General features: G+C 33.7%; 1 protein-coding gene across 5 annotated transcripts; it reads right to left on the bottom strand.

Moving 5' to 3' along the window:
- Positions 1-1,703: 1,703 nt before the first annotated feature.
- LOC141712465 (histone-lysine N-methyltransferase ASHR3-like) lies at positions 1,704-6,092 on the bottom strand. Of its 5 annotated transcripts, none has more exons than XM_074515434.1 (8): positions 6,017-6,092; positions 4,131-5,137; positions 3,225-3,251; positions 2,947-3,064; positions 2,753-2,851; positions 2,552-2,645; positions 2,374-2,448; positions 1,704-2,119 (listed from the first exon to the last, which is right to left on the bottom strand). In XM_074515434.1, the coding sequence occupies exons 2-6, from the start codon at positions 4,200-4,202 to the stop codon at positions 2,632-2,634; spliced, it is 330 nt and encodes a 109-aa protein (XP_074371535.1). In that variant the 5' UTR covers positions 4,203-5,137; positions 6,017-6,092; the 3' UTR covers positions 1,704-2,119; positions 2,374-2,448; positions 2,552-2,631. The 5 variants fall into 5 exon arrangements, with proteins under 5 accessions (XP_074371535.1, XP_074371532.1, XP_074371534.1 ...); XM_074515431.1 differs by having other exon boundaries at positions 2,374-2,452; XM_074515433.1 differs by having other exon boundaries at positions 2,360-2,452.
- Between the last annotated feature and the right edge of the window lie 7,218 nt (positions 6,093-13,310).

Here is a 13,310-nt window from a genome sequence, read left to right on the forward strand (position 1 = left end):
AGTACATTTAAATATATTTTATTAGATTTATATTCCAATTTTGAATTGTAATAGTTTTGTATTATTATTATATTTCTTCCTAATTTTTATATTTTATAGAATTCATGTACCCCAATTTTATAAAAGACAGTCCGTAATTTTCTTATTTACAAAATGAAACAAAATATATTTAATATTTATACTTAAATACAATCTAAATGTGTTCCTCATTTTATAATATAATAATTTAAATTATATTTTATTTGATTTGTATTTCAATTTTGAATTGTAATAGATTTTTTATTATTATTTATTCCTCGTTTTTATGTTTTATAAGATTCATATACTCTAAATTTTTTAAAAGAAAACTTGTAATTTCCCTTTTTACAAAACAAAACAAAAAAATGAAATATTTATACCTAAATATAATCTAAATATTTTCCTTATTTAATAAGATAACGGTTGCGGGTTCCCTACTATAAAAAAAATACAAAATTATCTATTCAAAAATATTTAAAATCAAACGTATCAATTTTAATATTTTTTTTAAAAAATGATACTATTTTAACCCAATTATAAATGATTTGATAATTATTACTTATATTTATTTTATTAGGAATATAAAACTTTTAATATTATTTTATATCATTTAAGAATATATAATTATAGTTCAATTTCTTAATTAATTAACTACTATGTTTGTTATAAATTATTGAATATTATAGTAGAATAATAGAATAAATGAAATAACTTTGTGTTTTTATTTAAAATACCGCGTATGTATGTAAATAATATAAAACTTTGTTATAGTGATTTCACACCTATTATGGTTTTTTTAAATTTATTTTTTGTTTTTTATTTTAATTTTTAATTGAATGTTTATTTGTTCTTAACATTTGATGTATTAAAAAATTAATGTAATTTATTTATATATTTTTTAGGTTTTTTTGTTTATATATTTGTTTTTTATTTGTTTATTTGGTTTTATAGCTTGTTTATATTTATGTAATATTTATATCTATAAAAATAACTGAGTAGTTATTTTAGGGTACTTTCAACTTATGTAATTTTGTTAATTACGATTAAAAGAGAAACAAAAATGGCGAAAACATTGGCATCAATGAATAGTCTTGCTTAGTGTTGGTTCTGGTTATTCTTTTGACGGTTTTACAGTGTAGTGTTGTTGAATGTAGCGCATTTGCATTGGATATGGCTGATCAAAGCCTGTTACTGGCGTTGCAAAGCTTAGTTGTTTCTAGGAAAAAAGTGGATAGATAGCTTTATTTCTTAAATGACTTTATTAAACCAAACCATCTAATCTACCATTTTAACTCTTTTATACTAATTATATATAGGATATAATTAATAGATATATGTTAATGGAGTCCAAGTTTTATTGACTTAGTTAAATAATATTTAAAATTTTACTCTTCATGATAATTTTGTTACATTAAATACATCAAAATTCTAAAATTTTGATTTCTTTTGTTGTGAATATGTGCAAAATAAATCAAATGACCAGATCTTAATTTACTCCTATTCATTAATTTGGTTTCAATTTTAAGATTATAAGACGGCTTATTTATTAATTACACGCATTGTTATAAAAATTGGTCAGTTTTTATATTAATGATATATTACTAAATCGATCAAGATTATTTGACCAATTTATTAAATTGCCAATAAATTACAAATTGGTATATTAGTACCTTTGATTTCCAAAATCAGTAAACATGATTGCATTGATTAACAATTTTATTTGATCTAATTACATTTATTAATGTGACTAGTTAACTATGTTGGTATAATAGTCCGCTAAAAAACCTTAAAATATAGTTGGACAAGAGGACTAATATTGGACTACATGGAAAGTAAGAAACAAGTATTAGAATATGACGATCTGCTCATTGAAATCAGGCTCCACAGCTTATATGCTTCAGTATAAGCTGTTATGATCTTGATCATCCTGAATAAGGTGCGCCAAGACTGCCACAACAATTGGGTGCGCCACATTGACAATTGACCTCAGCTCCATATTGAATAAATCTGCAATACATACTTGTAATCATATGTCAACGGCTCCCCAGCTTCAATAGACCTAGCAGCAAAAATACCAATACGAGTTTCCCCATCCAGTTGCCTGCAAAAACAACCAGAGAGAGTGTGTTTAGACAAGCGCCCTTCACCAAAAGAAAGTAGCAAAAAGATCCCATTAATCTAAACATCCTGACAGTAACACAATGACCCCGGCCTAGCAACATGGCATCTTGTGCAGTGACATAATGTTATCTTGCATACACAAAGAGTACAGAAGGAAAGATACCAGCAAGTTATAAAAATGCATATATGATTAAAGAGTACAAACCTAAAGTGATAATACCTTAAGGACATTACCTTCTCCAACATACTCGATGATGAAATCACCTTTACTCACAAATTCAGCAGCCTCTACGCCCCAACCACAATTTTCTGTCTGAAAATAATAATAGTTAAAGATGGAAATATTCAAGTTTAAACAGCTATTAAAAGATAAAAGTCGGTGCATAGAAGTTTAGAAACAAATAAACTCTACCTTTACAACTTTAATCTTTTTTTCCTTTCGAAATGGTCTGTTAGTGCACGTCTCCGAGCAACGACAGGATTTTGAGCAGCTTACACTTTGACCCCTATCAGAGCATGTTTAAACACTAGTCATAAACAAGACACATCGCACAACTTCTAGTTAAAACAGAACCGCATAAAACCGTGTTAGATACATGTGCAATAGAAGTACCTGCAGGCACAATTATCGGAGCAATGAGAAGAAACACAAGTTGTACATCAGTATCAGCATCACCCGCATCACATTTTTTATTCTTGACAAGGTAGATATCTTATACAGTTGAGGACCACTGCTCATTTATAAATACAAATAATAAACACAAAATTTTCAGGAAAAAATAAGTATAATAAGGCAAGCAAGGATACTGCGTTTGATGTGAACATAAGGAGGTGGCTCCATTTCTGTCACAATAGCGTCTTTCCAAGTTTTATCAATAACAAACTCTTCTGGAACATATGGTAGTGCTAAGCGACAGAATAGTTCCTAAGAACAGGATATATAGGTCAGCCCTGATTCTATTGAAATTTAATAGACAACATTAGAAACTTGAATGCTTTCTCAGTTTCTTTGTAATGCATATTCATTATACATATACAAATTTTGAAGAAAATGCATTTCATGTAATTTCAAAAGAGGAAGTTACCTCAACACTATTCATTGGCACTGCAAGCTGCTCTCGAACAAAAACAACTTAGTCAAACTTTTGGAAAAGAAAGAATGATTTACTAAAGCAAAATTAAGCTTCTCTTATAGAATACCCTGTCCAATGGAATTGATTTCTTTCTGTAAACTGCATGCACTAATTTCATCGCATAATGTAGCAGACAGTGTATGACAATATATTACTATTAATATCAATACAGTGTCACATTCAAGATGCTTAGTCTGATAAAGTATCCAAGGATCTCTTAACTACACAAAGAGCCACATATCCTAGATCGCATATCACCCTAATTATATCATTCGCAATATGCATAAGAGAAGAGAGAAGGGAAAAGGGAAGGTGAACGCATGTGAAAATAAACAAGAACCTCAACCATATAGTTACAGCATGCGACATATGCCCTTACTTGGTAACATAAGATTCTTTACCGGAAAAGTTTGATCAGTAGTAAAGGTTTAACTTCTAAAGGGGTAGTTCCATGCTTAAGGCCTTTTACAAATTACAACAAACAAGCAATTCTAAAAGTCCTGCACAACTAACATAACAATTTACTCTGGTATCTCTCCTAGATCAAAGAATCAAAAACTTTACAAGTGGAAATTTTAAGAAAAGGAAAAGGTACAAAGAGGATAGGGATTATCTTTCAAACCAACGAAACAAAACGTAATAAGAAAAGAAACAGATGGCATGAATCATTCATTTGAACTTTCAAGCTTAATGATACAAGAAAAACGATTCAGATGCATATTCCTTGTGAGTGCTCAGAACATACTCAGATAGTAACAGATGATACGCCATATCATTTTAAAGAAAATAAGCAAATTATGATGAGATTCCAAAGATCCATTGATATTTAGTATGTGAAATTCCTGATAAGACATTGACCTTGTTCTCCTGATGCCAATCTGTAGGGTGTTTCCAGCATAGGGCTTGCCCAGGTTGGTCCTGTAAATGCATAACATGCTCCGAGGATGGTGAACATTTTGCATGCCACGCTAACTCGCACTTTACACATCGCAACAGCTGGAACTTTCGTTTGCTTGGAAGAAAACAAGTGTCATTTATACTATTGTAGACAGTGAACAGCAAATACAAAACTGCGTATACTAATACTCAAAGAGAAGCTACATGGAAATCCAACTAAAGATATCGCTTTAAAAATTAAACTTATTCCACCAAGAGCAGCAATATATTAAGAAGAAATTCTTTTGAGAACTACTTATAATAAGAGCTAAAGTTTTTCATAAATTTTATTCCATTACTCTTTACAAAGATGAAATGCTCCAAAGAGTTTCTTGAATCCACTAATCCTTGTATTGAAAATTTATTTCCACAGCTTGTTCCTGAATAATTTTTTTGGAAGAAAAGGAAAAGAAACCTAAAGAACTAGGAAGAATCTCTCTGTAAATTTGTCTCCAAAATATTCTTCCCTTTTTTGGAAAGATTGGGAGAGAAGAAATATTTACTCACTTTTTAAACTTTTCTTTGCTAGATTTGGGAACACCGTGTAGGAGGTCAAGGTTTCAAACCTCAGTACAGGCGATAAGGCATGGGTGCGTATGCATTTAAATTAAAGTGATTGACCTTTACCTAAACAAAATAAATATATATAATAATTTCACCACATACTTAGTCCATTGATGACATACTCCTCTACCCATGTTGAGTTGTTGGTCCACAACTACATATATTGTCATAACATAGAATGTTATTAGGACCATTGAATAGAAAGCTACATGACTTACATGCTGAGGACACATAAATTGTTGTGATGATGAAACTTCAAGTCTTCGCTTTGAACAAATTAAATGATATACAGCTTCACAACCACTTGCAGAGCATAAAATCCCTGTCCCGGGATGGACCAATTTCTGGCAAATGCGACACACAACCTGAAATGGATGTCAAATAGTAAGTGGCTTCATATGTAAACGTAAAAAAACAAAACTAGCATGATTCATTAGCAAGGTTATCTAAATTCAACATTTGTTTACAAATTGAATAGAGTTTCCCTGGTTCCTTAGTTCTTTCAACCAAAATATGCTTCAATCGTCCTCATCTAGAGATGTGGAAGTAAGACTTGCCAGTCCTTGTACCTTGTTCTCCTTTTAGGAAAAAAATGTAATTGAGAAAATTAAATGAGCGAATCTTCTGTAATCTATCACGAAACTGATTACGAATTAGAATCATTAAATTGTAAAGAGATCTTTTATTGGTAAAACAAGTGGGATTGTTAAACAGATTTCTTGCCCTCGTACCCTTAAAAAAGTCCAAACCCGTGACGTTCTACATAAGAAAGAAAGAAATACCTTTCTAGCACTAGGTTATCGCTGAATTACTAGGTTCTTTTTTTGATAAACATACTTGAGCGAATCTTCTGTAATCTATCACGAAATGATTATGAATTACAATCATTAAAATGCAAATAGGTTTTTGTTTGGTAAAACAAGTGGGATTGTTGAAGAGATATCCTACCCCTTAAGGGTCCAGAATACTTCAAATCCATGACCTTTTTTTAAGTAAGAAAAGAAAAAAGTACCTTTCCAGCACTACGCTATCGATGAATCCCCGTTCTTCCTATTCTATTTGTTACAACAGAAATTATACAAACACTTGCAACACAAAAGGGCCTTCAAAATTACCCCAAAATAAACATTACCAATTCTCTGCTATTCAATAATAATAATAAAAAAATACTTAATTTACAAGAATAAAATATCGAAAACAGACATGATGTAAACAAATAGAGGACAGAAAAAATGATACATTACCAATTTATGTGGACCTAGTAAGGGAAGAACAGCGTTATCCTCTTCTCCGATAGTAGTAGTCTTTTTGTTGTGACGAAACCGTTTCTTGGGACTTTGAATCGGGAATCGGAGGCGGTGCTTCCAATTCAGAGGACTCGAGTCCTGAACCTGTAGAAATTCTTAAAATAAAAAATATAAAAGTTTAAATATAATAAGTTGTTGACGGGGTTTGAACTCTGAATCCATGAGAACAGTTTAAATATTAATATAATATTAATTAATATTGCATCCAACGGTTCCCATCTATCTGACTTTAAATCTGACACTTGTTATTTGTCGTACCAAACAACTGTACCGAACAACCGACCAACAATTATCAAATAGAGGGTGTTATGCTTATAATAGTATAGTAAAAATTACTATTATAAAATATCCATGATACATGTTAATGTCGGGGTTTCGGTTTCAGCGGGGAACGTCTCGATGAGAAAAATCATATTTAACGAGGACGTTATTCATTATAGAGAACCATTTTAATGATTAAAACTTAATATTGATAAGCTGAAATAAGATAAATATCAGTTAAGTGATTTAACAAAATATGGCGCCGCCACGATGCACGACTATTCTCAACCACATCAATCGCAACAACCATTTTAAATCTAGTACACATGAATTGGAAAATGAATTGAAAATTACCGGTTTTTGTTAGGAATATATGTGCATTAGTTTGATGATATGTTTAACAAAACACTTAAGTAGAAATTCAGTGTCTGTAGCCTCAACGGATAAGACCACTTTGGCTATCCGTTGATGGTGTAGCTTTACTTAGAAATAAGTCTAGTGTTGTAGCATATTTCAGTCTCTGTATTTAAGATGTAATTCTTAGAAGTTGAGAGAAACTATGAGTCATGTTGACTACTAGAAGATATGCAGATAGGAAGGCCAATTGTAAATATTTCATGCCTTGTAATTTTGTATAAATGAAGTAGTATCAACGGATGACTTAAAGACCTTCAACGGATGAGAAGCTAAGCTTCAACGGATGTCTCTAAAACTTCAACGGATAACATCCTTCAACGGATGAGTGAATCAACGGATGAAAGCTTCAACGGATATTCTGTTGATTAACCGTTGATAAGTGGTAGTTGTACCTACAAACAGAGGCACGTGGGTGAACAGAGATAACTGAAATGTGGCAGCCTAATTTCAGGAACATCAGAAAAAGCAGCCGTTCTACTCTAGTATAAAGAGACATTAAGTCAACAAAGTACTGGAGTGAACTGGAGAAGAAACAAGTGGAGATCTTACTTTATTATTTTATATATCCCTGTCTTCACTTGTAAACTTGGTAATATATAAACCAAGTAGTAGCTAGTAATTAGATAAGAATTTTTCCAGAGCTGTTTAGAAAAATCTTGAGAGAAAAATTATCTAGTTTGTACTAGGATGCAGCTGTGATCAAATTCTTAGATCACAGAATTTCTGAAATACCATCTCTGGTGGAACAACAAATCCACCAGAAAAGTTTTTAAAGGTTTATTGTGTTCTTTACATTTGTGTTTGAATATATATCTGTCTGTATCAGCTTAAAGCAATTCACACACTTGTTCATCTTGAACACACAGTCTTTATAAACTGCTCAAAACTTGAAAAAGTTTTGAGATTTACATTCAACCCCCCTTCTGTAAATCTCATTGTTAGTTCTCTAGAAATAACAATTGGTATCAGAGCAGGCTCTTGACAAACAAAGAGTTTAAAGATCTTGGAATCTAACAAAGATGAGTAAGAAGGATATTGGAGTAAAAATCCCAGTTCTTGACAGAGACAGTTATCACCACTGGAAGGTGAAAATGCACCTTCATCTACTCTCCCAAGATGAAGGTTATGTAAACTGTATTGAGAATGGTCCTCACATTCCCCACAAAGTAGCCACAGTTGCTACGGCCACAATTGCTGTTGGTCAATCCATTCCAAAACCTAGAGCAGAATGGACAATGGAAGACACAGAAGAAGTCCACAAGGATAAGAAGGCTATGAACATTTTGTTTAATGGTCTTGACAAGGATATGTTTGATAATGTGATAAATTGCTCAACTGCCAAAGAGGTTTGGGACACAGTTCAGCTGCTGTGTGAAGGTACAGAACAAGTAAAAGAGAACAAGATGCAGCTTCTCATTCAACAGTATGAGTATTTTCATTTTGAAGAAAATGAATCTTTAAATGACACATTTAACAGATTCCAAAAGCTGTTGAATGGATTGAAGCTGTATGGTAGAGTGTACCAGGTGAAGGATTCAAATCTTAAATTCTTAAGATCCTTGCCAAAGGAATGGAAACCCATGACTGTCTCCTTAAGAAACTCTCAGGATTATAAGGACTTCACTCTTGAAAGATTATATGGAATCTTGAAGACTTATGAACTAGAGTTGGAACAGGATGAGGTATTGGAGAAGGGGAGAAAGAAAGGAAGTTCAGTTGCATTGGTAGCTGAAAATGAGAGGGAATGCAGACAAGAAACTGTGAGATCTACATCAAACTCCAAAGATGGTACAAGAAATCAGGAATCAAGCAAAGGAAAAGAGCAAGTTGCTGAGAATGAAGACAACTCCAGTCAAGATGACTCTGATAGTGTTGATGAGCATCTTGCATTTCTGTCCAGGAGATTTGCAAAGATGAAGTTTAAGAAAAACACTAGAGCCACTAAACCTCATAAGAACATGGTGGACAAATCAAAGTTCAAGTGTTTCAATTGTGGTATAAGTGGACACTTTGCAAGTGAGTGCAGAAAGCCAACTTCTGAAAAGAAGAAATTTGACCAAGTAGATTACAAGAAGAAATATTTTGATCTGCTCAAGCAAAAGGAAAGGGCTTTCATTACTCAAGAAAAAGATTGGGCAGCTGATGGAGAGGAAGAGAATGAAGATGTGGAGTATGTCAACTTAGCTCTCATGGCTGATTCTGAGGAAAATGAAGTTAGTTCATCAAGCAATCAGGTAACAACTCAGGTAATCACTACTGATGTAACACAACTTACTAAAGAAGAGTGCAATGATGCTTTTAATGACATGTCTACTGAATTGTATCATTTGCGTGTGTCTCTTAAATCTCTTGCTAAAGAAAATAGTAGGATTAAAGAGAACAATCTGTTTTAAGTAATAGAAATGCTATGTTAGAAGATAAGTTGATTGACCTAGAGAAAACCAAGCTGCATTGTATATCTGTTGAGAATGAACTAGCTGAATCTATTAAGAAAGTAGAAATACTTTCTAATCAATTAAAGAGAGAGCAAGAGGTGATTAAAGCCTGGAAAACATCTAGGGATGTTAGTGCTCAAATTGCCAAGGTCCAAGGAATTGAATCATTCTGTGAAACTGCCTGGGATAAAAACAAAAAGAAACTGGAATTAATTGATGGGCTGTCAACGGATGTGGAATCAACGGATGATGAAGGTTATCCGTTGAAGGAAGAAAATGAGCATCCGTTGAAGGTTCCTCAATTAAAACAGGCAGATGTTTCTAATAGTGAAAATCTAAAGAAACTCAACAAAAAGTTTGGTTCAACTTCCAAGAACTTTGTTAAAGAAGAAGCAAGCACATCCAAAGATGTCAGTAAGGTGAATATAGGGCACATGACCTTAGAACAGTTAAATAATAGGCTCAAGATGGTTGAGGATAAAAAGGAAACTAAAAGAAAATCTAACAGAAATGGGAAGGTAGGTGTTAACAAACATAACAATTACACACCTGATAGGTATGCTCCTAGAAAAAGCTGTGTGCATTGTAGTAGTGTTAATCATCTATCTGCTAATTGCAAATCTATTAAGAAAACCCCCATAACTGTACCCTCTTCCATGCCTAACATGTCTGCATCATCTCTACATGCTACGCCTACTATGTCTCAACAGAATCCTTATGCACATTTTGCAAACATGCCATATTTTAACAATCCTTATCTTGCTGCATTTAGTATGCCTCAAATGCCATACAATATGCCTATGTGGAATAACATGTATGCACAATCCATGCCTTATCATATTCCAAATGTGCTAAATGATTCTGTGACTAACCCTACACCTCAACCAACTACATCCAAGACCAAGGCTGACTCAAAGTTACCTAAGTCTAGAGATGCAGGAGGAATGAAGTCTAGGAGAAAGGCTAACAAGAATGGACCCAAGGAAACTTGGGTACCAAAATCAAATTGATTGATTTTATGGTGTGCAGGGAAATAGAAGAAATCTATGGTACTTGGACAGTGGTTGTTCAAGACACATGACAGGAGATTTCTCCCTGCTCACAGAGTTTAAGGAAAGAGCTGGCCCTAGCATAACCTTTGGAGATGACAGCAAAGGGTTTACTATGGGATATGGCTTGATTTCAACAAGGAATGTCATCATTGATGAAGTTGCATTAGTTGATGGTCTCAAACATAACTTACTGAGCATCAGTCAACTATGTGATAAAGGGAATACAGTTTCCTTCAATTCTGAAGCCTGTGTTGTCACTAGTAAGAAAGACAACAAAGTGGTTCTAACTGGAGTTAGAAAAGGAAATGTGTACTTAGCTGACTTCAACTCTGCAAATGCAGAATCTATTACTTGTCTCTTCAGCAAAGCAAGTTCAGTTGAGAGTTGGCTATGGCACAAGAAGCTATCCCATTTGAATTTCAAGACAATAAATGATCTAGTCAAAAAGGACCTAGTAAGAGGAATTCCTCTTGTTGAATTCTCAAGGGATGGTTTGTGTGATGCTTGTCAGAAAGGCAAACAAAGGAAAACATCATTCAAAAAGAAGCTTGAAACAACAATTGATGAACCATTACAGCTGCTACATATGGATTTGTTTGGACCAGTCAATGTATTGTCAATTGCAAGAAAAAGATATTGCTTAGTGATTGTAGATGATTTCTCAAAGTTTTCATGGGTCTATTTTCTTGGATCAAAGAATGAAGCAAGTGAAATCATTATCAATCACATCAGGCAAGTCAATAATCATCCTGACCTGAAGGTTAGGAATATCAGGAGTGACAATGGAACTGAGTTCAAGAATTTATCAATGAGGCTGTTCTGTGAAGAAAATGGAATCATGCATGAGTTCTCAGCTCCAAGAACACCTCAGCAAAATGGGGTAGTTGAAAGAAAGAACAGATCTTTAATTGAGGCTGCCAGAACAATGCTTGAAGAATCAAAGTTACCAACATATTTCTGGGCTGAAGCTGTTAATTGTGCCTGTTTCACTCAAAATATCTCTTTGATCAATCAAGCTAAAGGCATGACTCCTTATCAGTTGTTCAAGAGAAGAAAACCAACTCTAAACTTTCTTCATGTCTTTGGATGTAAATGCTTTATACTAAGGAATCAATCTGACCATAAAGGGAAGTTTGATGCAAAGGCTGATGAAGGGATATTTGTTGGTTATTCAGCTGGAAAATCTTATAGGGTCTACAATCTAAGAACCAACATTGTTATGGAATCTGTGCATGTTGTGTTTGATGATAAAAAGATTGATGGACTAACAGATGAGGGACAATATGAGAGACTCAAATTTGACAACATTGAGATATATTGTGATGATAGTGAAGATGAGACTGATGGAGATAACACTTCAAAAGGGATTCAAAACATGCCCTTGGATAATGCACAAAATACTGCATCCGTTGAAAGTCAGAATTCTGCATCCGTTGATAGAGGCAATGCAGTATCCGTTGAAAGACATGGTGTATCATCCGTTGAAGTACTAAATGAAGCATCCGTTGATCATAGTTTATCAACGGATAATCGATTTACATCATCAGTTGATAGAACTCCAAGTTCCCTGCAAAGGACCAACAATTCAGGGGGAGTTTGAACTAGTCAACACTCTGTCTCACATCATGACAATACTGAGGCCACCTCATCTAGAGCACATCTTCCACTTCAAAGGAAATGGACCAAGAATCATCCCTTTGAACTGATCATTGGTGATGCATCATCTAAAGTGCAAACAAGAAGAGCTACTCAAGATGAATGTCTGTATAGTAGTTTTCTATCTCAGGAGGAACCTAAGAAAGTGGAAGAAGCCTTATTGGATCCAGATTGGATATTAGCTATGCAGGAAGAGCTAAACCAATTTGAGAAAAACCAAGTTTGGAAGCTGGTACCCAAACCAAAGAACAAGAGTCCTATTGACACAAAATGGGTATTCAGAAACAAGATGGATGAAAATGGCATTATCATAAGGAATAAAGCCAGATTGGTTGCTAAAGGCTATTCTCAGCAAGAGGGAATAGATTTTGATGAGACATATGCTCCTGTTGCAAGACTTGAAGCCATCAGAATTTTTCTAGCCTATGCAGCTCATGCCAATTTCAAAGTCTATCAAATGGATGTCAAGAGTGCATTTCTAAATGGGAAATTAGAGGAAGAAGTCTATGTAAGTCAACCTCCAGGATTTGAAGATCCAAATTTTCCAGACTATGTATATTATCTGTTGAAAGCACTCTATGGACTGAAGCAAGCACCTAGAGCCTGGTATGAAACCTTATCAAAATTTCTTTTGGAGAATCACTTCAATAGAGGTACTGTTGATAAAACTCTCTTCTTTAGGAATGTTAATGGCTCTAGTATACTTGTTCAAATTTATGTAGACGACATAATATTTGGGTCTAAAGATGATAAACTTTGTAAAAAGTTTGCTAAGCTAATGCAAAGTAATTATGAAATGAGCCTTATGGGAGAACTAACCTATTTTCTTGGTTTACAAATTAAACAAGTTAGTAATGGAATTTTCATTAGTCAAACTAAATATATTCATGATCTTTTAAAGAAGTTTGACTTAATGGAATGTTCATCTGCAAAAACTCCCATGGCCACGACCACCAAACTTGAATTAAATAAGACTGAAAGGTCTGTGGACATTACAAGTTATAGAGGCATGGTTGGTTCACTTTTATATTTAACTGCTAGCAGACCAGATATAATGTTTGCTACATGTCTGTGTGCTAGATTTCAAGCTGATCCTAGAGAGTCTCACTTAATTGCTATCAAAAGGATTTTCAGATATCTCAAGGGTACACCAAATTTAGGTATTTGGTATCCTAGAGAATCTGGCTTTGATCTAATTGGCTATTCAGATGCAGACTATACAGGTTGCAAAATAGACAGGAAAAGTACAACAGGCTCCTGCCAATTCCTGGGAAACAAGCTTGTATCATGGTTTAGCAAAAAGCAAAATTCAGTCTCTACTTCTACAGCTGAGGCTGAATACATTGCTGCTGGAAGTTGCTGCTCTCAAGTGTTATGGATGAGAAATCAACTCCTTGACTATGGACTTCA

The sequence above is a fragment of the Apium graveolens genome, chromosome 3 (assembly GCF_009905375.1).
Source record: "Apium graveolens cultivar Ventura chromosome 3, ASM990537v1, whole genome shotgun sequence".
Taxonomy (NCBI): domain Eukaryota; kingdom Viridiplantae; phylum Streptophyta; class Magnoliopsida; order Apiales; family Apiaceae; genus Apium; species Apium graveolens.